The 20,597-nt window shown below is 40.9% G+C and overlaps 1 protein-coding gene and 1 pseudogene across 2 annotated transcripts in view; both read right to left on the reverse strand.

Moving 5' to 3' along the window:
• Positions 1-4,703: 4,703 nt before the first annotated feature.
• Positions 4,704-6,267, reverse strand: LOC119622085 (small nuclear ribonucleoprotein G pseudogene; annotated as a pseudogene).
• Positions 6,268-10,376: 4,109 nt separating this feature from the next.
• Positions 10,377-20,597, reverse strand: part of GDPD1 (glycerophosphodiester phosphodiesterase domain containing 1) — a 60,069-nt gene continuing 49,848 nt past the window's right edge. The window contains exons 7-10 of one of the 2 annotated variants that reach the window (XM_037993008.2): positions 19,370-19,503; positions 15,589-15,648; positions 13,790-13,810; positions 10,377-11,739 (exon numbers count right to left, since the gene is read on the reverse strand). In XM_037993008.2, coding sequence (XP_037848936.1) covers positions 11,661-11,739; positions 13,790-13,810; positions 15,589-15,648; positions 19,370-19,503 — 294 coding nt within the window. In that variant the 3' untranslated portion in view covers positions 10,377-11,660. Of the gene's footprint in view, positions 12,952-13,758; positions 13,811-15,588; positions 15,649-19,369; positions 19,504-20,597 lie in introns of both variants that reach the window. The other variant, XM_008011253.3, reaches the window with a different exon arrangement.

Raw genomic sequence — 20,597 nt, forward strand, 5'->3', positions numbered from 1 at the left:
ATTTCTTTTATGACACACTTTCCATAGTATTATTTAAAAAGTTTAGTGATAAAGGTTATGGAGAAAGAATAGCAGTGCTTATGGTGAAAACAGCTTTGATCTTGCTCTCTCAAGATTTAGGATTAAAGGCTGGGGACAGTGGCTCATGCCAGTAATCCCAGCACTTTGGGAAGCTGAGGTGGGCAGATCACTTGAGGTCAGGAATTTGAGATAAGCCTGGCCAACATGGTGAAAACCCGTCTCTACTAAAAATACAAAAATTATCCAGGCATGATGGCGAGCACCTGTAATCCTAGCAACTCAGGAGGCTGAGGCAGGAGAATCACTTGAACCCGAGAGGCGGAGGTTACAGTGAGCCGAGATTGTGCCACCGCGCCCCAGCCTTGGCGACAAGAGCAAAAACTCCGTCTTGAAAAAAAAAAAAAAAAGGACAGGTTTGAACACCAGGTTTGTCACCTTACTATCTGTGCAATTCTGTGTGTCACTCAACCCATCTGAGCTTCTATTTCCCCATCTGTAAATCAGAAATACTACTACTTATCTTACAAGACTGTGGTAAAGATTAAATAAGATGATGAGTGTGATAGCCACCTGGCATACAAAAGGTACTAAATAAATGTTAACTGAATTCCTTCCTTCAAAGTAGGGTTGAAGTTTTCTAGTCATTTTGTAGAGCCTAAGGTATGCATACTTGGGCTTGGGATGTCTCTTACTTGATCTTAGCCAAAAGGCTGAGAAGCGATGGATAATGTTTCTCAAAATGTGAATTGAATCAGAATGTTTCACATTCCCATTGGAAATCTGTTTCCTTCTCAGTTTTCTCCATCTCAGTAAGTGACCCCACCATTCATCTATCTAGTTGTATAAGCCAAACCAATTCTGGGTGTTGAATGACAAAAGTTTAATATTACTTTGTTCTTACCTGGGATTTCTTAATTTCTCAAAAAGGTAGTGGTGTAGTTTTCCATCTGTTCCCACAGGTAGTGGTTTCCGTTATTCATGGGAATAGCAGCTTGATTCCCATCTCCACAAATGCTATTAATAGTGTTTAAGTCAGGGAACAGTAAGTACATTTGGCACATGGGACTCTTCTGTTTTGTAGCTTTCATTTGGAAAGTTCACTTTCTATAGCGTAACATTGCAACTGCCCTTTCTCCCAGCTGTTTACATTTCTCTCAGCATTGAATGGTGAATGGAAAACAAATCAGAAAAGTCAGAGTGGGCGGGAAGGTTAAGGAGACCCAACCACACCGCTTCTAGCCGGGTGACCCTGTACATTCCCTTTGAAGGCATCATCTAACTTACAGTTTCATATAAAAAACAGGAAGGTGGGCCGGGTGCGGTGGCTCACGCCTGTAATCCCAGCACTTTGGGAGGCCGAGGCGGGCAGATCATGAGGTCAGGAGATCGAGACCATCCTGGAAAACACGGTGAAACCCCGTCTCTATTAAAAATACAAAAAAAAAAAAATTAGCCGGGCGTGGTGGTGGGCACCTGTAGTCCCAGCTACTCCGGAGGCTGAGGCAGGAGAATGGCGTGAACCTGGGAGGCGGAGCTTGCAGTGAGCCGAGATTGCACCACTGCACTCTAGCCTGGGTGACAGAGCGAGACTCTGTCTCAAAAAAAAAAAAAAACAAACAGAAAGGTGATCATCTCAACTACTCTACCAGGTTGTCTTAAGAAACACAGGAATACTTGTAAATGTGAATAAAAATTTAAACGTCACATAAATGTAACATTTACTATTATTTAACAATGCCCAAACTTTCAAACTCACTATTCCTCAAATTAATCCGAATTTAAACGTTTGAGACTGGGTGCGGTTGCTCATGTCTGTAATCCCAGCACTTTGGGAGGCCGAGGTGGGTAGATCACTTGAGGTCAGGAGTTTGAGACCAGCCTGGCCAACATGGTGAAACCCATCTCTACTAAAAATACAAAAATTAGCAGGGCGTGGTGGCATACATGCCTGTAACTCCAGCTATTCAGGAGGCTAAGGCAGGACAATCACTTGAACATGGGAGGTGGGGGTTGCAGTGAACCGAGATCATGCCACTGTACTCCAGCCTGGGTGACAGAGTGAGACTATGTCTCGAAATAAAGAATTTAAACCTTTGAAAAGTTTATTTCCTCTCCCTAGTGATCTAGATTGTTATCAATACTCCAAATCTCCAAGTAGGTATCCTAGGAAACGAAGAAATACACAACTTCTTTCTGATAATCCTTGGCTACACTAGATTTCTTCTCTCTCGTAACCCTTCTGTGGTCAGCTGCCAAGGGCTTCCTTTTCCCTCTTTCCTTCCTTTTCTGCCTCCTCTCGCACATAACCAATCTCCAGCTCTCCACTTTGACCCCCATCCCCACCTGTTATGAACTAAATTGTGCCCCCCACGCCCCCCTCCCCCACCAAATTCATATGTGTAAGCCCCGACCCCCAGTGTGACTGTATTTGAAGACTGGGCCTTCAGCAGGTAATTAAGGTTAAGTGAAGTCATAATGGCGGGCCCTAATCCTATAGGACTGATGTCCTATAAGAAGAGTAACAGACCACACTAGTCGGCTTTGCTACTCTATCCTCTTTCAAGTGCAAATCATCCCAGTTTTTTTTTTTTTTGAGATGGAGTTTTGCTCTTTTTGCCCAGGCTGGAGTGCAGTGGCACAATCTTGGCTCACTGCAACCTCCACCTCCAAGGTTCAAGCAATTCTCCTGCCTCAGGCTCCCAAGTAGCTGGGATTACAAGCCTGCACCACTACACCTGGCTAATTTTGTATTTGTAGGAGAGACGGGGTTTCACCATGTTGGCCAAGCTGGTCTCGAACTCCTTCCTGACCTCAGGTGATCTGCCCACCTTGGTCTCCCAAAGTGCTGGGATCACAGGCGTGAGCCACCGTGCCTGGCCCATCCCAGTCTTTCATACTTAGCTTCCCATCCTTCCTTGAAGTATATATAAAAAAGATACTTCTTCCTTCTCTTCTGTCTGGTCTGGATTGCTTAACTAGACCATAAGAACCAAGGGCAGGAAATGTTCGGTATGATTCACAGCTGTGACTCAGGTGCTTGGCAAGGCAGGCATTCAACGAATCTACCGATTCGTTGAATAAATTACAAGCCACACAGTCTTGAAGAGATAATTGATCACATGTCCTCTCTCTAATATCTCCAATCTCTCCACTAGCGCCTTCTTGTTTTCACACATTTATAAGCCTCCCACATAGAACACGACTCACTTGATACCGCTGCCCTTTCAAATGTCTTGATTTTCTAATTCCTGTGAATAAGTGGCTGATTTTTACTAGCCTCCTTTAGTATAATTCAGTCCTCTTGATTCCTTTGCAATCTCATATCAGTTCCATCAACTATAGAGATAAATGAACCATAGTTACAGAGGCCTCCTTTTGAAACAAATGCAGGCCAGGTGCGGTGGCTTACGCCTGTAAACCCAGCACTTTGGGAGGCCAAGGAGTGTGGATTGCTCAGGAGTTTGAGACCAACCTGGGCAACATGACGAAACCTCATCTCTACAAACAATACAAAAATCAGCCAAGCGTCATGGCACACACCTGTAGTCTCAGCTACGGTAAAGGTTGAAGTGGGAGGGTCGCTTAAACCTAGGAGGTCAAGGCTGTAGTAAGCCATGAGGATGGCACTGCACTCCAGCCTGGGTGACAGAGAGAAACTCTGTCTCAAAAAAAAAAAAAAAAAAAAAAACTGCAGTTATCCCTTTTCTGGCCCTTGCCTTCTTTGATCTTAGTATTCTATTTTGGGCACTGATGATAATCACCTTCTTTCTTTCTTTTTTTGAGATGGAGTCTTGCTCTGTTGCCCAGGCTGGAGTGCAGTGGCATGATCTCAGCTCACTGCAACCTCCTGAGTTCAAGCAATTCTCGTGCTGCAGCCTCCCAAGAAGCTGGGATTACAGATATGTACCACCACACCCAGCTAATTTTTTGTATTTTCAGTAGAGACCAGGTTTCACCATGTTGGTCAGGCTGGTCTTGAACTCCTGACCTCAAATGATCCGCCCACTTCAACCTCTCCAAGTGCTGTGATTACAGGCTTGAGCCACCGTGCCCAGCCTACCTTTTCTCTTAAATTCTGTTTTCATGGGGTTGAAGACATACTCTCCCTTGCTTCTATTTCTCAGACCACACTTTCTTTTCCTTGGACATATTTTAAACTTGACTTTCTGGGTCATTCTTTTTCCTTCTGAACTCTTCCTTCAGCTTTTTCTCTTAATTTCAATGATCAACTCTTTTGTTGATGACTTGTGAAATCACAGCTGAGTTGAATGATTTCATCATATTTATTTCTGTATTTATATATTTATTTTTTTGAGACAGAGTCTTGCTCTGTTGCCCAGGTTGGAGTGCAGTGGCGCAATCTCGGCTCACTGCAAACTCCGCCTCCTGGGTTCAAGCGATTCTCCCACCTCACCCTCCCGAGTAGCTGGGACTACAGGCACCCACCATCATGCCCGGCTAATTCTTGTATTTTTGTAAACACAGCATTTCACCACATTGGCCAGGCTGGTCTCAAACTCCTGACCCCAGGTGATCCACCTGCCTCGGCCTCCCAAATTGCTGGAATTACAGGCGTGAGCCTTCTTACCGCAATTCTGAAAAAACACTATTAACACTGGCAGATAGCATTTCAGACCTTTAAGATGAATATTTTTTATTTACACAATACACAATTTTGTGGCTTAGTGTTTACACTTAATTTTCTCATGTCAGTAGATATAGAACAGTCATATTTTATAAGGATCTGTCACAATTTATTTAACCAGTCCCTTGTTTTTGGGTTTTGTTGTTGTTGTTGTTGACTATTATGAAAGTTTATTTAACAAAATGTCTAATGTGAAAATGTACGTGACCTAATTTTTACATCATAGTAAAACAGGCCCTATGGAGAGAGGGCATGGGTTTCCCTGCTGAACAGCCATTATTTTTACTCATTCCAAGGCTTCTAACATGATACTATTTCCTCATATTACCACCGTTCCATTATTGTTCTGTTGCCCACTAGTCGCCATCTCCACACATTCATCTATCACAAGATTCATAAAGGGATCAAATCTCCACAATATTTCTTGGACATGTCTGCCACCATTTAATTTCAACGACAATTTCTTGTTCATAAATTTTTTCAACTGGGGAGGGTGAGCTTTTCTCATGGTGTCTGCTCTGTGGGCTCACAGATGCCTTGGAATGGAATGCACTGCCTCTCTCACTGTTTTGTTTCTGTTTTTTGTTTGTTTGTTTTGAGACAGAGCCTCGCTGTGTTGGCCAGGCTGGAGGACAGTGGTGCGATCTCGGCTCACTGCAACCTCCACCTCCCAGGTTCAAGCGATTCTCCTGCCTCAGCCTCCCAAGTAGCTACAGGAGCCCGCCACCACGCACGGCTAATTTTTTTGTTTTGTATTTTTAGTAGAGACAGGGTTTCACTATGTTGACCAGGCTGGTCTTCAACTCCTGACCTCATGATCCGCCTGCCTTGGCCTCCCAAAGTGCTGGGATTATAGGCATGAGCCACCATGCCCGGTCTTCCTCACTGTTGTTTTGTTTTGTTTTGTTTTGTTTGAGATAAAGTCTCATTCTGTCACCCAGGCTGGAGTGCACTGGTGTCATCTTGGCTCACTGCAACCTCCGCCTTCCAGGAGGTTCAAGCGATTCTCATGCCTCAGCCTCCCAAGGAGCTGGGACTACAGGCCTGTACCACCACACCCATCTGAATTGTTTTTGTATGTTTAGTAGAGATGGGGTTTTACCATGTTGGCTGGTCTGGAACTCCTGGCCTCAAGTGATTTGCCCGCCTCGACCTCCCAAAGTGCTGGGATTACAGGTGTGACCCACCATGCCTGGCGTAAACAGTCCTTCAATGTTGTATATTTAGGTTGTTTCCAATTTTTCATTCTGCATGTGTATCTTTGGACATTCATCCTGTTTTTTTCTTGGAATATTATTCCTGGCAGTGGAATTTCTGATGAAAGGATGTGTTTGAAGGTACTGTCAAATCTATCCTCTAAGTGTTCTGCCAAGGCCGGGTGTTGTAGCTCACACCTATAATCCCAACACTTTGTGAGGCTGAGGTGGGCAGATGGCTTGAGTCCAGGAGTTTAAGACCAGCCTCGGCAACATAGCAAAACCCTGTCTCTACAAAAAAAAAAAAAAAAATACAAAAATTAGCCGGCATGATGGTACATACCTGTAGTCCCAGCTACTCGTGTGTCTGAGGTGGAAGGATTGCTTGATTCCAGGAGGCACAGGTTGCAGTGAGCTGTGATCATGCCACTGCACTTCAGTCTGGGCAACAGAGCAAGACTCTGTCTTAAAAAAAAAAAAGGGGGGGGGGGGCGGGTGGAGGGGTGGGCTCTGTCGATTTATATTCCTACCAACAGTTTATGAGTGCTTGTTCTCCTATCCTCTCACCAACACTCATTCTTGCCTACCTGAGAGTCAGGAATTGGTATCATATTCATTATCATTTCATTTTGTAAGTCTTTTATTATGAAGGAGGTTAAACATTTTTCATGTTTCTTGGCCATCGACACTTTGAATTAGCTGTTATATCCTATGCCTGTCTCTCACCTCTCCTTCCCCACCCATTGGTTGTTCTTGAGAAGTTTCTGACCAGAAAAAAAAAATAAATCATAAACCATTAAGGGAACTGACTGACTTTTTTAAAGGCTTAGAGTGAGTTATCAGGGAAGGAAGGGAGGGAAGAAGAAAGAGAGGAAGAGGAGGGGAGAGAGGGAGGTTCTAAAGTCCAGAGGGGAAAAATCTTAGATCAAAGATTACAAACGCAAAAAAGTTTTTTTTTTTTTTTGCAGAAAATTCCTATTTCAAATCAATTTTATGTGGAACTCATGTACAAAACAGAAAAAAATGAAGCAGCTCTCATCAAAGTGAGAATGGGTAACCTGCTACACCTACTCAGCCTCCTCTTGCCTGGGAGAGGCTATCCAGGACCTGCTTTGTTATTTTAAGACTTTAAAAAACTAAATTTTAAAACTACTCAACAAACAAGACTAATGTACTTGTATTCTTTTCATAAATAATGCGATGAGTTAAAATTATGCCTGTTTTGGCTGGGCGCAGTGGTTCATGCCTGTAATCCCAGCACTTTGGGAGTCTGAGGCAGGTGCATCACTTGAGGTCAAGAGTTCGAGATCAGCCTGGCCAACATGGTGAAAGCGCATCTTCACTAAAAGTATAAAAATTAGCCAGGTGTGGTGCTGTGTGCCTGTAGTCCCAGCTACTTGGGAGTCTGAAGCAAGAGAATCACTTGAATACAGGAGCAGAGGTTGCAGTGAGCCAAGATCGCACCATTGCACTCCAGCCTGGGAGACAGAGTAAGACTCCATCTCAAAAAAATAAATAAAAAAATTATGTCTGTTTTGATAGAGCTCTCTACTTTTGAAAGAAAAAGGCATAAATGAGATCATTTGTTATGTTGTACATTATCATTCCATCTCACTAGGGTATGAACCCATGCTATTCACAACCTAGGCATCTGGTGTCATGGTACTATTCAAATTGCAAGTAGAATACTGAGAAGCAACTAATATCACCTCTAAAGAGCAACTTTGCAAATTCATACCTATGAAGTACAGGAAATTCCTAAATCTATTCCTCCAGATTTAGCCTTTCAGCCAAGGACTAATATGTCTAAAGCATAGACACTCAAACTTCTTTTTGCTCTTTCAAACTCAAGTGCACCCACATTCATCATCTTTACCATCACATTGTTTCCCTTCTCCAGTTCCCCATTTTTTTTTTTTTTTTGCAGCTTTGTGACTTTCCCTTCTTCTTTTAAGCTTATCCAGTCACTAGCTTTTATTATTTTTTCCCTTTTTAAATTTTTATTTATTGAGATGGAGTTTCACTCTTGTTGCCCAAGCTGGAGTGCAATGCCATGGTCTTGGCTCACTGCAACCTCCGCTTCCCGGGTTCAAGTGATTCTCCTACCTCAGCCTCCAGAGTAGCTGGGATTACAGGCGCCCACCACCATGCCCTGATAATTTTTATATTTTTAGTACAGACAGGGTTTCACCATGTTGGTCAACCTGGCCTCGAACTCCTGACCTCAGATGATCCACCTGTCTTGGCCTCCCAAAGTGCTGGGATTACAGGCGTGAGCCACTGTGCCTGGCCTAATTTTTCCTTTACAGAGACACATAGATTTATTGTTTTCCTACTTGTTACCATGTCTGTCTGTCTGTCTTTTTCTTTCTTTCCTTCCTTTCTTTCTCTCTCTCTCTCTCTCTTTCTTTCTTTCTTTCTTTCTTTCTCTCTCTCTCTTTCCTTCCTTCCTTCCCTCCCTTCCCTCCCTCCTTTCTTCTTTTCCTTTTCTTTCCCTCCCTCCCTCCCTCCCTCCCTCCCTCCCTTCCTTCCTTCCTTCCTTCCTTCCTTCCTTTGTTTCGAGATGGAGCCTTGCTCTGTTGCCCAGGCTGCAGTGCAGCAGCATCATCTTGGCTCACTGCAACCTCCACCTCCTGGGTTCAAGTGATTCTCCTGCCTCAGCCTCCCAAGTAGCTGGGACTACAGGTGCGTGCCACCACGCCTGGCTACTTTTTTGTATTTTTAGTAGAGACGGAGTTTTACTGTGTTAGCTGGGATGGTCTCCATCTCCTGACCTCAGCCTCCCAAAATGCTGGGATTACAGGAGTGAGCCACCACGCCTGGCCTTTTTTCCTTTTTGAGACAGAATCTCACTCTATTGACCAGGCTGGAGTGCAGCAGTGCCATCTCAACTCCCCGCAACTTCCGCCTCCAGGGTTCAAGCAATTCTTGTGCCTCAATTCTTGTGTAATCCTGAGTAGTTGGGATTACAGGTGTGCGCCACCACACCTGGCTAATTTTTTTTTTTTTTTTTCAGTAGAGACGGGGTTTTGCCATGTTGGCCAGGCTGGTCTTGAACTCCTGGCCTCAAGTTATCTCCCTGCCTCGGCCTCCCAAAGTGCTGGGATTACAGACGTGAGCCACTGCACCTGGCCACCAAATTAAGTTTTACGCAATCTAATGGCAATTTAGATTTATATGAACCTGTTTAGACTTCTGACCTGGTTTCTGGACTGTTCTCTGCTCTAGGCTTGTATTTTTCTTTCAGATTATAGGATGATCAACTTTCCAAACATTAATTTTTCAATGCTATCTAAATGAGGCACAGAAAATGTCTTAGTATGCTCCCAGCATTTTGATTTCCTCTCTGACGCTTGCATCTGACTTCTTTAGTTCTGCTTTTGTTTTGGGGCCTGGTTACAGACTGTTCTTTACATTTTTCTTTTGGGACTGAAATCATTATGTCGTATTATTGCCTAGCAGTTTTGGTTCTTGTTTTTATTGCCTCAAGTTTAGCCATCTACTTGAGCTTTATGACTTTCAGTTTAGAACAAACTCTTCAACCTGGCATTCATGGCCACCCTTGACTTGTCACTCTTATCTATTGCAGAATCTCTTTTGATTTTTTTTCAATGGATTCTTTCTGGGGTCACCATGTTGCATAACTCTAGGCAAAATCATTGATCATATTATATGTTAATGGTTTCCCGTACTGGAGCATACTATGATTTATGATTTATGTTCTGTTTTCTCAACCCATCACAGCCATTCTTTCTTCACAGTGTGGCCATGAGATGACTCCCTATAGTCCTGCCCCACTCCTCAATTTCTAGAACTGACCCTTGCCAGAAATTAGAGCTTTAAGAAATTCTGAGGCCGGGCACATTGGCTTGTGCCTGTAATCCCAGCACTTTGGGAGGCCAAGGTGGGCAGATTGCTTGAGCCATGGGCAACATGGCGCAACCTCGTCTTTACAAAAAACACAAAAATTAGCAGGGGGTGGTGGTGTACTCCTGTAGTGGCAGCTATTCAGGAGGCTAAGGTGGCTGAGGTAGGAAGATCACTGGAGCCAGGGAGATTGGGGCTACAGTGAGCGGAGACTGAGCGACTGCACTCCAGCTGGGGTGGCAGAGCAAAACCCTGTCTCTCTTTTTTTGTTTTTTTTTTTTTGAGATGGAGCTTCGCTCTTGTTGCCCAGGCTGGAGTGCAATGGCATGATCTTGGCTCACTGCAACCTCTGCCTCCCAGTTTCAAGCGATTCTCCTGCCTCAGCCTCCTGAGTAGCTGGGATTACAGGCATGTGCCACCACGCCTGGATAATTTTGTATTTTTAGAAGAGACAGGGTTTCTCCATGTTGGTCAGGCTGATCTCAAACTTCTGATCTCACGTGATCCGCCTGCCTCGCCCTCCCGAAGTGCTGAGATGACAGGCATGAGCCATGGTGCCTGACTGTGTCTCTAAAAACAAACAAACAAACATGATGCCCCTATCAGAAAGCAGAATTCAGGTGTTAACTGAATGATGATCAACTTCCTTGTTATAAATTACTATGTTTTTATTAAGAAAATTAAAGTCACCTTGACTATAAAATCACCAAACTTTTGAAACATTATTTTCCAAACATCTTTACCTTGTTGGGTACTTTATCTTCTACTGGTTTACGTAAGATATAAGCTGGCCCTTTAATATGATCTCCTCTGAATCATAACAAAGCAAAATTTAGAAAGGAGAAATAACAAAAAGAATTCCATCAAAGATGATCAAAATGATCCCTAGCAGCTATAACCATAAGTTACAATAAGTGAAATTGAAAATGACTGATTCAATGGATTATCCGCCCAAGTTATTTGTTCAAATGCCAAGAAGTAACTTTCTTACCATAAAATTGTTTCCATATTTTCTTTTATTTTTACTAGAGCGAAATCTCAGGTGCATTTATTATTCATATGATTAAAGCATCACCTCATTAAATTCTGCAAAAAAAAAAATCTACAAAGCATATTTGGAACTAAAACTGAAAAAAAAAAATGAAGAACCCTTACTTTGTTCTTGGAAAATTTATTTCAGTTTAAACAACAAAGCAAATGATATTTATGTCATCTAGGGACAGATGGGAGAGTACAGTAATTCTTCATAGCTGTTTCATTGCCAAACTCCAAATGAGAGACGTAATCTAGGTAAAAGACACTTATTATTCCAGATTACATTTACCTCACAAACTGAGATCATGAAAATTAGTCAAATATATTAGAAACAGATGTACACGAAGTCGCTTCAGATAAACTGAGAAAGCGAGGTCTAATGCTTTGGAAAATTCTGTTCCTACTTAGTACTCAGATTAATGAATTTTAAAGATCAGGAACATCTTTATGGGGGTTCATAAGTGTTAGGAACAATCATATGCACTTTCATCAGTTTAATATAATTATTAGGATTCAAGATGGTATTTAAAATCTAGATGTAGGCTCAGTTAGTCAATGCCAAAAGTGAAAATCTTACATTTTTTTAGAGGAAACACAAAAATAGAACTATTTGGATCTTATCTTAATTTATAATTGATAAGTTCATTTTTAATGCTTAAAAAAATGGACATGGTAGAATTGTTACACACCTGAATAAAGGTCTCAAATAGAATGTTCCATTAACAACATCAACTCAGAAATCTAATTCACTCTACAGATTTTATTTCTGATCAACGAATCAACTTTTATTTTCTTGAGCCTGACTGCTGCTAATTATGTATAACCTGCCAGATAACTACACATCACTGATTTCCAAGCTTTTTCCATTTTATTTTTCCCCTTTAACTAAGATGCACCTAGAAATAACAAGACACTAACAAATAGCTGCAGTGGCCTTCAAAATTTCTTTTACTGGCCAGACGCAGTGGTTCACACCTGTGATCCCAGCACTCTGAGAGGCCGAGGTGGGTGGATCACCTGAGGTCAGGAGTTCGAGACCAGTCTGGCCAACATGGCAAAACCCTGTCTCTACTAAAAATACAAAAATTAGCTGGGCGTGGTAGTGGGCACCTGTAATCCCAGCTACTCAGGAGGCAGAGGCAGGAGAATAGCTGGAACCTGGGAGGCAGAGGTTGCAGTGAGCCAAGATGGTACCACTGCACTCCAGCCTCGGCAACAGAGGAAGACTCCATGTCAAAAAAAAAAAAAAAAAATTCTTTTACTAACTAACTGATTGTATTCCAGTGAAGGCTAATGCCATTTTTTTTTTTTTTTTTTTTTTTTTTTGCGACAGAGTCTTACTCTGTCTCCCAGGTTGGAGTGCAGTGGTGCTATCTTGGCTCACTACAGCCTCTGCCTCCCAGGTTCAAGCAATTCTCGTGCCTCAGCCTTAAGAGCTGCTGGGATGACAGACGTGTACCACCACGCCTGGCTAATCTTTGTATTTTTGGTAGGGATGGGGTTTTGCCATGTTGGTCAGGCTGGTCTTAAACTCCTGACTTCAGATGATCTGCCTGCCTCAGCCTTCCAAAGTGCTGGGATTACAGGCGTTAGCCACCCCACTCAGCCCAATGCCAAATGTATCCAACAGTCTTTGATTCCAGAATTACTTATAATAGAACACTACATCATCTACAGAAATCTTGATCAATAACCTAGATAACCTAGTTTCTAGATTATTGATCAAGATTTCTGTAGATGATGTAGTATGTACATTTCTGTGTATGTTATTAATCAAGATTTCTGTGTAAGATCTAGAAACTAAAATGCATATTAAGAAATTAAAACTTACATCTCATAACCAATTATCTTTCTAAACAATTTACAAACATAAAATATACAATATTATTTAAAATAAATATACATATAATATATAGTTTCTACATTCTCATACAGGCTTAAAAATGAGGTAATAAAAACTGATTAAACCTTTTACCATTCTGGAAATGGCTTAGGGAAATGATGATGAAATTTTTTTTCTTAGGTCTTCATTTTTTCCTTCAATACTTCTAAGTACCTCTTTTTCTATGCTGAAAAGTTATGTAAAAAATCCTTAAGCTTTGTTGGATAGTCTGTCATCACCCCAGTTGCTCCCAAATCAAAAGCTCTTTTGTATTCTTGTTCTTCGTTTAATACCCAAATATACACCTGAAAATTAGAAGTGTGAGAAGGATGAGAAGAAATGTTAAAATAGAAAATTATTTTTATAACAGTATTTATCCACTACAATCTTGGTACATTTAGAAATAACCTTTTAAAGCTATCATTTAAATAAATCATTAGATCCTTTTTTAAAAGTTCACTTTGTTCCTTACAGGAATGAGGGGTGTTAAAAAAAAAATTCACAGTGCTTATTAAATATACACTCTCCTGGCTGGGCGCAGTGGCTCACGCCTGTAATTCCAGCACTCTGGGAGGTCAAGGCGGGTGGATCATCTGAGGTCAGGAGTTCGAGATCAGCCTGGCCAACATGGCAAAACCCAGTCTCTACTAAAAATACAAAAATTAGCCAGGTGTGGTGGTGCGCGCCTATAATCCCAGCTACTTAGTAGGCTGAGGCATGAGAATCGCTTGAACCTGGGAGGTGGAGGTTGCAGTGAGTCAAGACTGCACCACTGCACTCTAGCCTGGGTGACACAGCGAGACTCCATCTCAAAAAAAAAAAAAAAGAAAAAAAAAAATACACACACACACACACACACACACACACACACAAACACTGGCCCACCCCTATGGCAACAGCTATTCTGTACATAAGAGGAATCTAGATCCAGAAATGCCAATGCTTTATTGCTAACTGTATAGGAAGAGCTTAAGGTCCTCATTTGTGGATCAGTAAAGCAGCAGTATCAGAGTGAAGGGCCAAACTAAGTCAGTTAAAAGTTCTTGCCCTTTATATTTGTGTTAAACTGGTGAGCTATGCTGCTTCCAAAATGCATCATTCCAGAAACTTACTTGAATGCCTCGAGCAGTTAAGTGGTCAAACAAAGCTTTCCTCATTAGTAAGCTAGAAAAGAAAAAGCATAAATGATTTAGGAATCTAGTCCTTAGTCCTAATTTAGTCAATTTAGAGTTTAGTAATTCCTAGTTTAATTTAATCCCAATGCTTCAGCAATAAAAGAAATGGTCTCAAGTAATAATGGCTGTTGTGAATTAATTTATGTCTTAATTGCTGGATCTCCTTTCATTGCAGGCTGCTGGTTGGTGGACAACCAGAACCTCCTTTCTACTCCTTACTGCTACCAGATCTGTCGGAGACCCATTCTTGTTGACACAGCTCAGTAGAAAAGAGGCTGCCTCATTTTCACTGCTGAAGAAGGAGAAAGAGCTGGCTTTCCTTTCTTACTATTAATATGTGTTCCTAACTTTCCAAGTTAAAATAAGTCAACAAATGCAGGTCAATTTCTATAGCATCATAGTTCATTACACAATGGATTAGTCTTTTGTAAGCTATGTTAGAAGCATTATGTCCATTAATTACACTATCCTATGTCTAGGGAAAAAAAATTTTTTTGTTCCAAGTAACTCACTGATAAGTGAACTTTCAAAATACAAATCTCTTGAGCAAGATAGGAATTCACTGCGCTGGAAAGACATTATTTCTATTCTGTTATGTCTATTAGAATGATTAAATAACAGAAACTAGAAATCATGTGCTTTTGACACAAATTAAAAATGCATCTTGTCAGTTAATAGGGTTGAAAAAAGAAAAAAAATGCATCCTGGTTTTACATGAGCACAAAAAAAAGGCATCCTTGAAAAACTAGAGCTTAAATTGAGAATAAAGCAAAAAAGAATAAACACTGACACAAAGAAAAGATAAAACTAATTGTTTAGGACTCTTTGAAAAAGGCGTTAAGGCTGGGCGCGGTGGTTCACACCTGCAATCCCAGCACTTTGGGAGGCTGAGGTGGGCAGATCACTTGAGGCCAGGAGTTCAAAACCAACCTGGCCAACATGGTGAAACCTTGTCTCTACTAAAAAATACAAAAATTAACCAGGCATGGTGGCAGGCGCCTATGGTTCCAGCTACTCGGGAAGTTGGGGCAGAAGAATCACTTGAACCCGGGAAGCAATGAGCCAAGATCACACCACTGCACTCCCTGGATGACAGAGCAAGACTCCGTCTCAAAAAATAATAATAATAATTAAAAATAAATAAATAAGAAAAGAAAAAGGCATTAAATAATAAAAAGTTGTGATTTTAGACTATTAAAATATTTAAGCATTCAAGGTTCCATCTTAAAGCAAAATATAGTACAATTATTTTGTGATTTTTACTAAAATTAAACTCAACATGTCTAAATTAAGGCATTTTCTTTAAAGTTGATATCCATTCTATAGGTGAGATTTCCTTTCTGCTAAGTCTTGGTGCAGAGCAGATTTTTCTGAGAAATGTGCTGTAGGCAACATATACTTTTATATATATGGTGTTGTTACACGTCTTTTCACCATGCTTGGTGGAAACAGCAAGTAAGCAAAAAGGAATGGTTATTTAACCTAGTTCTGCTACTAACTAGCTAGACAACCCCAAGTAAATAATTTAACTGGGTATATGGTGGCTCAGTTTTCTCATGAAGTTGGATGAGATTCTCTCTCAAGATTCTTCCTAAGGTTTTGTGATTAGTAATTAAGATATTTCTAAATGATTCATACACATTTTACATAGCAGGTACTCAATTTGCCCTTGTTATAAATTACATGTGGAAAGCTTGCACTAAATTTTAAGGGTAGTATTTAATAGCTGAAGCAATAACTTGCATATTAAGAAGTTAAAATTCTTACAGATCAGAAAGCCAGATGAGAAACTTCTGACTTCTGGACATGGTGTGTGGTTCTTTTAGCCTAGGGTAAAATAAAGTTTGAATTACAAATTAGAAACACAGAAATATATCAGTGTGATGAAACAGATTTGAAAATGAAAACAGTGCCTTGTACTTTGTATATTCTCAAAAATATTTGTAAAAAGGACAAAAATAAAACAAAGGCCAGTTGGGTTCTGTTTGCACTGGTCTCAAGCTAACTTTTTGCCATCCCTATTCAAAAGTTAAAAATAAATAAATAAATAAATAAATAAACAAACAAACAAACAAACAAATACTGTCTTTCCAGAGACCCTGGTGCCCTAGGCTCATATCTCCTTTCTTTTTTGGTAAAATCTTTCTCCTGCTTTGTCTGCTACAATTTAGTATGCGGCAGATTTAAACATACAACAGAACTGTATTATAGATTAAAGTAAGCTGTTTACCATGTGTTTTCCTTTCCTTTAAAATATCTGTAGGCCGGCCGGGCGCGGTAGCTCACGCCTGTAATCCCAGCACTTTGGGAGGCCAAGATGGGCAGATCACGAGGTCAGGAGATCAAGACTATCCTGGCTAACATGGTGAAACCCCGTCTCTACTAAAAATACAAAAAATTAGCCAGGCATGGTGACGGGTACCTGTAGTCCCAGCTACTTGGAAAACTGAGGCAGGAGAATGGAGTGAACCTGGGAGGCAGAGCTTGCAGTAAGCCGAGATTGCGCCACTGCACTCCAGCCTGGGCGACAGAGTGAGACTCTGTCTCAAAAAAAAAAAAAAAAAAAAATTCTGTAGGCCAGGCACGGTGGCTCATGTGTGTAATCCCAGCACTTGGGGAGGCTGAGGCGGTGCATCACCTGAGGTCAGAAGTTCCAGACCAGCCTGGCCAACATGGCGAAACCCCGTCTCTACTAAAAACATAAAAATTAGCCAGGCATGGTGGCATACGCCTGTAACCCCAGTTACTTAGGAGCCTGAGGCAGGAGAATCGCTGGAACCCAGCAGGCAGAGGTTGCAGTGAACCAAGATTGTGCCACTGCACTCCAGCCTGGGCGACAAAGTGAAACACTGTCTCAAAAAAAAAAAAAAAAAAAAAAAAAAGTACTAAATAAAGTACAAGTCCTTTTTTCCATAACTCTGGCCCCAGTGGAAAGTCCTGGTTGCAATTTCAGGAATCTTAGGGATTTAGTAGCTCAAATACTGACTACCTCATTAAACAATCACTATATTGTCTTAGAAAATATCCACTGTCTTCCATAGAAGTATTAAAACACACAAAAAATATCCTACTTGTGTCTTAATCCATAATCAGTTTTTAGAGAAAATATTAATTCTATGGAGTTTGTTCTTAGGTCTGTATTTCAACAATATTTGCTTCTAAAAGGAACACATGAAGATAAATACAGAGCAAACAGTCCACTCCAGGCCAGATGGAAGCTAAGTACTTTAGGAATAAATGTTTTATTTATTTATTTAGAGGCAAAGTCTTGCTCTGTCGCCCAGTCTGGAGTGCAATGGTGCAATCTCAGCTCACTGCAACTCCCACCTCCCGGGTTCAAGCGATTCTCCTGCCTCAGACTCCTGAGCAGCTGGGATTACAGATGTGCGCCACCATGCCCAGCTAATTTTGTATTTTTAGTAGAGATGGAGTTTCACCATGTTGGCCAGGCTGGTATGGAACTCCTGACCTCAGGTGATCCTCCTGCCTCCGCTTCCCAAAGTGCTGAGATTACAGACAGGAGCCCCTGGCCCGGCCAGGAATTAATGTTTAGGGATAATTTTAATCTAGCAAATAAAATAGGGTTTTGTTTTGTTTTGTTTTTTTGGTAGACAAGAAGTGTTTTCTATTGTTTTGTCTAAGAAACAGCCACAAAGACTGTTCATAAATATAATTTAGGAATAAATAAACATGTTCATCACTAACATACTGAAATTGGAAAACAGGCACGAAATAGAAGTTGAGCACAAGAGTACTGACTAAATTGTTTTTCTTTTCTTTTTTTTTTTTTTGAGACGCAGTCTTGCTCTGTCGCCCAGGTTACAGTGCAGCGATCTTGACTCATTGCAACCTCCGCCTCTGGGGTTCAAGTGACTCTCCTGCCTCAGCCTCCTGAGTAACTGGGATTCTAGGTGCCCACCACCGTGCCCGGCTAATTTTTGTATTTTTAGTAGAGAAGGGGTTTCACCATGTTGGCCAGGCTGGTCTCGAACTCCTGACCTCCCATAGTGCTGGGATTACAAGCATGAGCCACCACACCCGGCCAATTGTTTTTATTTTTTTTCTTTTCTTTTTTTTTTTTTTGAGAAGGAGTCTCGCTCTGTCCCCCAGGCTGGAGTGCAGTGGCGCAATCTCGGCTCACTGCAACTTCCGTCTCCCAGGTTCAGGCAAGCCTGGCTAATTTTTATATTTTCAGTAAAGACGGGGTTTCACCATGTTGGCCAGGCTGGTCTCAAACTCCTGACCTCATGATCTGCCCACTTCGGCCTCCCAAAGTGTTGGGATTACAGGTGTGAGCCATTGCACCTGGCCTGCTTTTCTTACCAATATTGTTTGATGACTGCTACACTAACGATCAGCTTGATGTTTTCCCCCAAGTAATTAGCTTTATTGAGACATGCTATAAAAGAGGAAAGCTCTTCAGCTCGATTTTTTAAAGTTCTGTTGGATATGAAAAGTGTTTTCATACAAGTAAAATCACATTTAAATGATCTCCCCAACAATTCCAAATTCCTTTGTCATAATTCAGTTATGAATCTACAGCTAGAAATCACATTCTAAGTGTGTAGAATTTTGAGATGAAGCTATCATTCTTTATAATAACAAAGATAACAATAAAAGCTATCACTTATGAGTGCTTAGTATTTATCAGGCAATCTAAGTGTTTTTATGTACCTATGTATTTTTACAATCTATGTATTTTTATCTTTCTAGTAAATTAGCAAGTGAAATGCAAGGCTTTTCTGGTAGAGGAATTATGTAAATATAAAAGGATCCTGGCTGGGCAAGGTGGGTCACGCCTATAATCCCAGCACTTTGGGAGGAGGTGGGTGGATCACCTGAGGTCAGGAGTTCGAGACCAGTCTGACCAACATAGTGAAGCCCCTGTCTCCACTAAAAATACAAAAATTAGCCAGGTGACATGGTGGGTGCCTGTAATCCCAGCTACTCAGGAGGCTGAGGCAGGAGAATCACTAAACCTGGGAGGCGGAGGTTGCAGTGAGTCGAGATCACACCTTTGTACTCCAGCCTAGGCCACAATAGTGAAACTCCATCTCAAAACAAAACAAAACAAAACAAAACAGTATCCTATATAAGCTAACTGTACCCTTTTATTTTCCTATCTCCAGAGGCTTTTATGGTGGTGGTAGTTTTTCTTCCTAAATGTATTACAGTAATACCATTGTTTAATTTGGAGTTTAATGGAATTTCAGCTGGGTAGAGCTGTCAATGAAGTAGAAAGAAGGGAAAGTGGAGGGCAACTGCTATTTGATGTGAGAATAAAAGAATTATTGACCTTCTGTAATTAAACTAAATTCCTTTTATCTGATTTCTGACTATACAGGCACAGAAAATCATTATAATCTCAGATGGGTCCTGATTATTTGTTTTAGAGAATGTGTCTTATATAAAAATGCATAATATAGGTCAGGTAATAGAACATGGAAATCACTACAGAAATCTCTTCATCATTGATGTTGATATTAGCTTTTATCTTAGTCTTTCTATAATTGATAATTAATTTTAAAATAAAAGGGTAACCACTTACTTCAGTATAATAGAAGGCATTGGGATTTCAAAAAACTGTTCTCGAATGGGCACAAAGGGCAAGAGGCCAGTGAAGAAAAGGCCAAGAATGAGCAGGACACGTTGTAGACTGAAAAGTATAGGAATATCTGAATTCTAAAAGACACAAGCAATATTACATGTTACTTTTACAATCACTCAAATAAAGAGGATTACTTCACAACTCTCAATATTTCCCAAGACAATATTTTGAAATCTATTACAAGCATTCCCGGGATTATGAATATTTATTTGCAAATAACACTACACTTAATAGTGGTTAGTCCTTGACAAATGGGTCAGGATTGATCGTGGAGCCTCATAGTGTAATAATGTTACTAAAATTTCTCTATTACCATTTCTGCTTTTGCAATACCACTTCTGTCTGTTGGTTAGGGTACCTACAGCTAAAGACTTAACATGTCAGAATCCAATGGAACAAAATGAAAAGATGAAAAGATGGAATATTCAGTAACTTTACTCCTGTTTAAAAAATATGTAGCTATATATCTCTATATATGAGTATATATAGATACACATCAATACTGTTGCAAATGTGTCATCTTTTAGCTATGTTATGAATCAAATATAAAATACAAATTAGTTTGTAAACTAATTCAAGAATCTAACCACCATTTTAAGTTTCTATTGGAAAAATGCTCAATATCCCAAAAGTTTAAAAATACAAGATAGACATACATATATATATATAATTTTAATTGTGCTAAAATACACATAACATAAAATTTAAGATTTTTTTTTTTTTGAGATGGAGTCTCACTCTGTCACCCAAGCTGGAGTGCAGAGGCACAATATCGGCTCACTGAAACCTCTGCCTCCTGGGTTCAAGCAATTCTCCTGCCTCAGCCCCCCAAGTAGCTAAGACTACAGGCACACACCACTATGCCCGGCTAATTTTTTGTATTTTTAGTAGAGATGTGGTTTCACCATGTTGGCCAGGCTGGTCTCAAACTCCTGACCTCAAATGATCTGCCTGCCTTGACCTCCCAAAGTGCTGGGATTACAGGTGTGAGCCACCACGCCAGCCAAAACTTAAGATCTTTTTTTTTTTTTTTTTTTGAGGCGGAGTCTCGCTCTGTCGCCCAGGCTGGAGTGCAGTGGCCAGATCTCGGCTCACTGCAAGCTCCGCCTCCCGGATTTAGGCCATTCTCCTGCCTCAGCCTCCCGAGTAGCTGGGACTACAGGCGCCC

The sequence above is a fragment of the Chlorocebus sabaeus genome, chromosome 16, assembly GCF_047675955.1.
Source record: "Chlorocebus sabaeus isolate Y175 chromosome 16, mChlSab1.0.hap1, whole genome shotgun sequence".
NCBI lineage: Eukaryota > Metazoa > Chordata > Mammalia > Primates > Cercopithecidae > Chlorocebus > Chlorocebus sabaeus.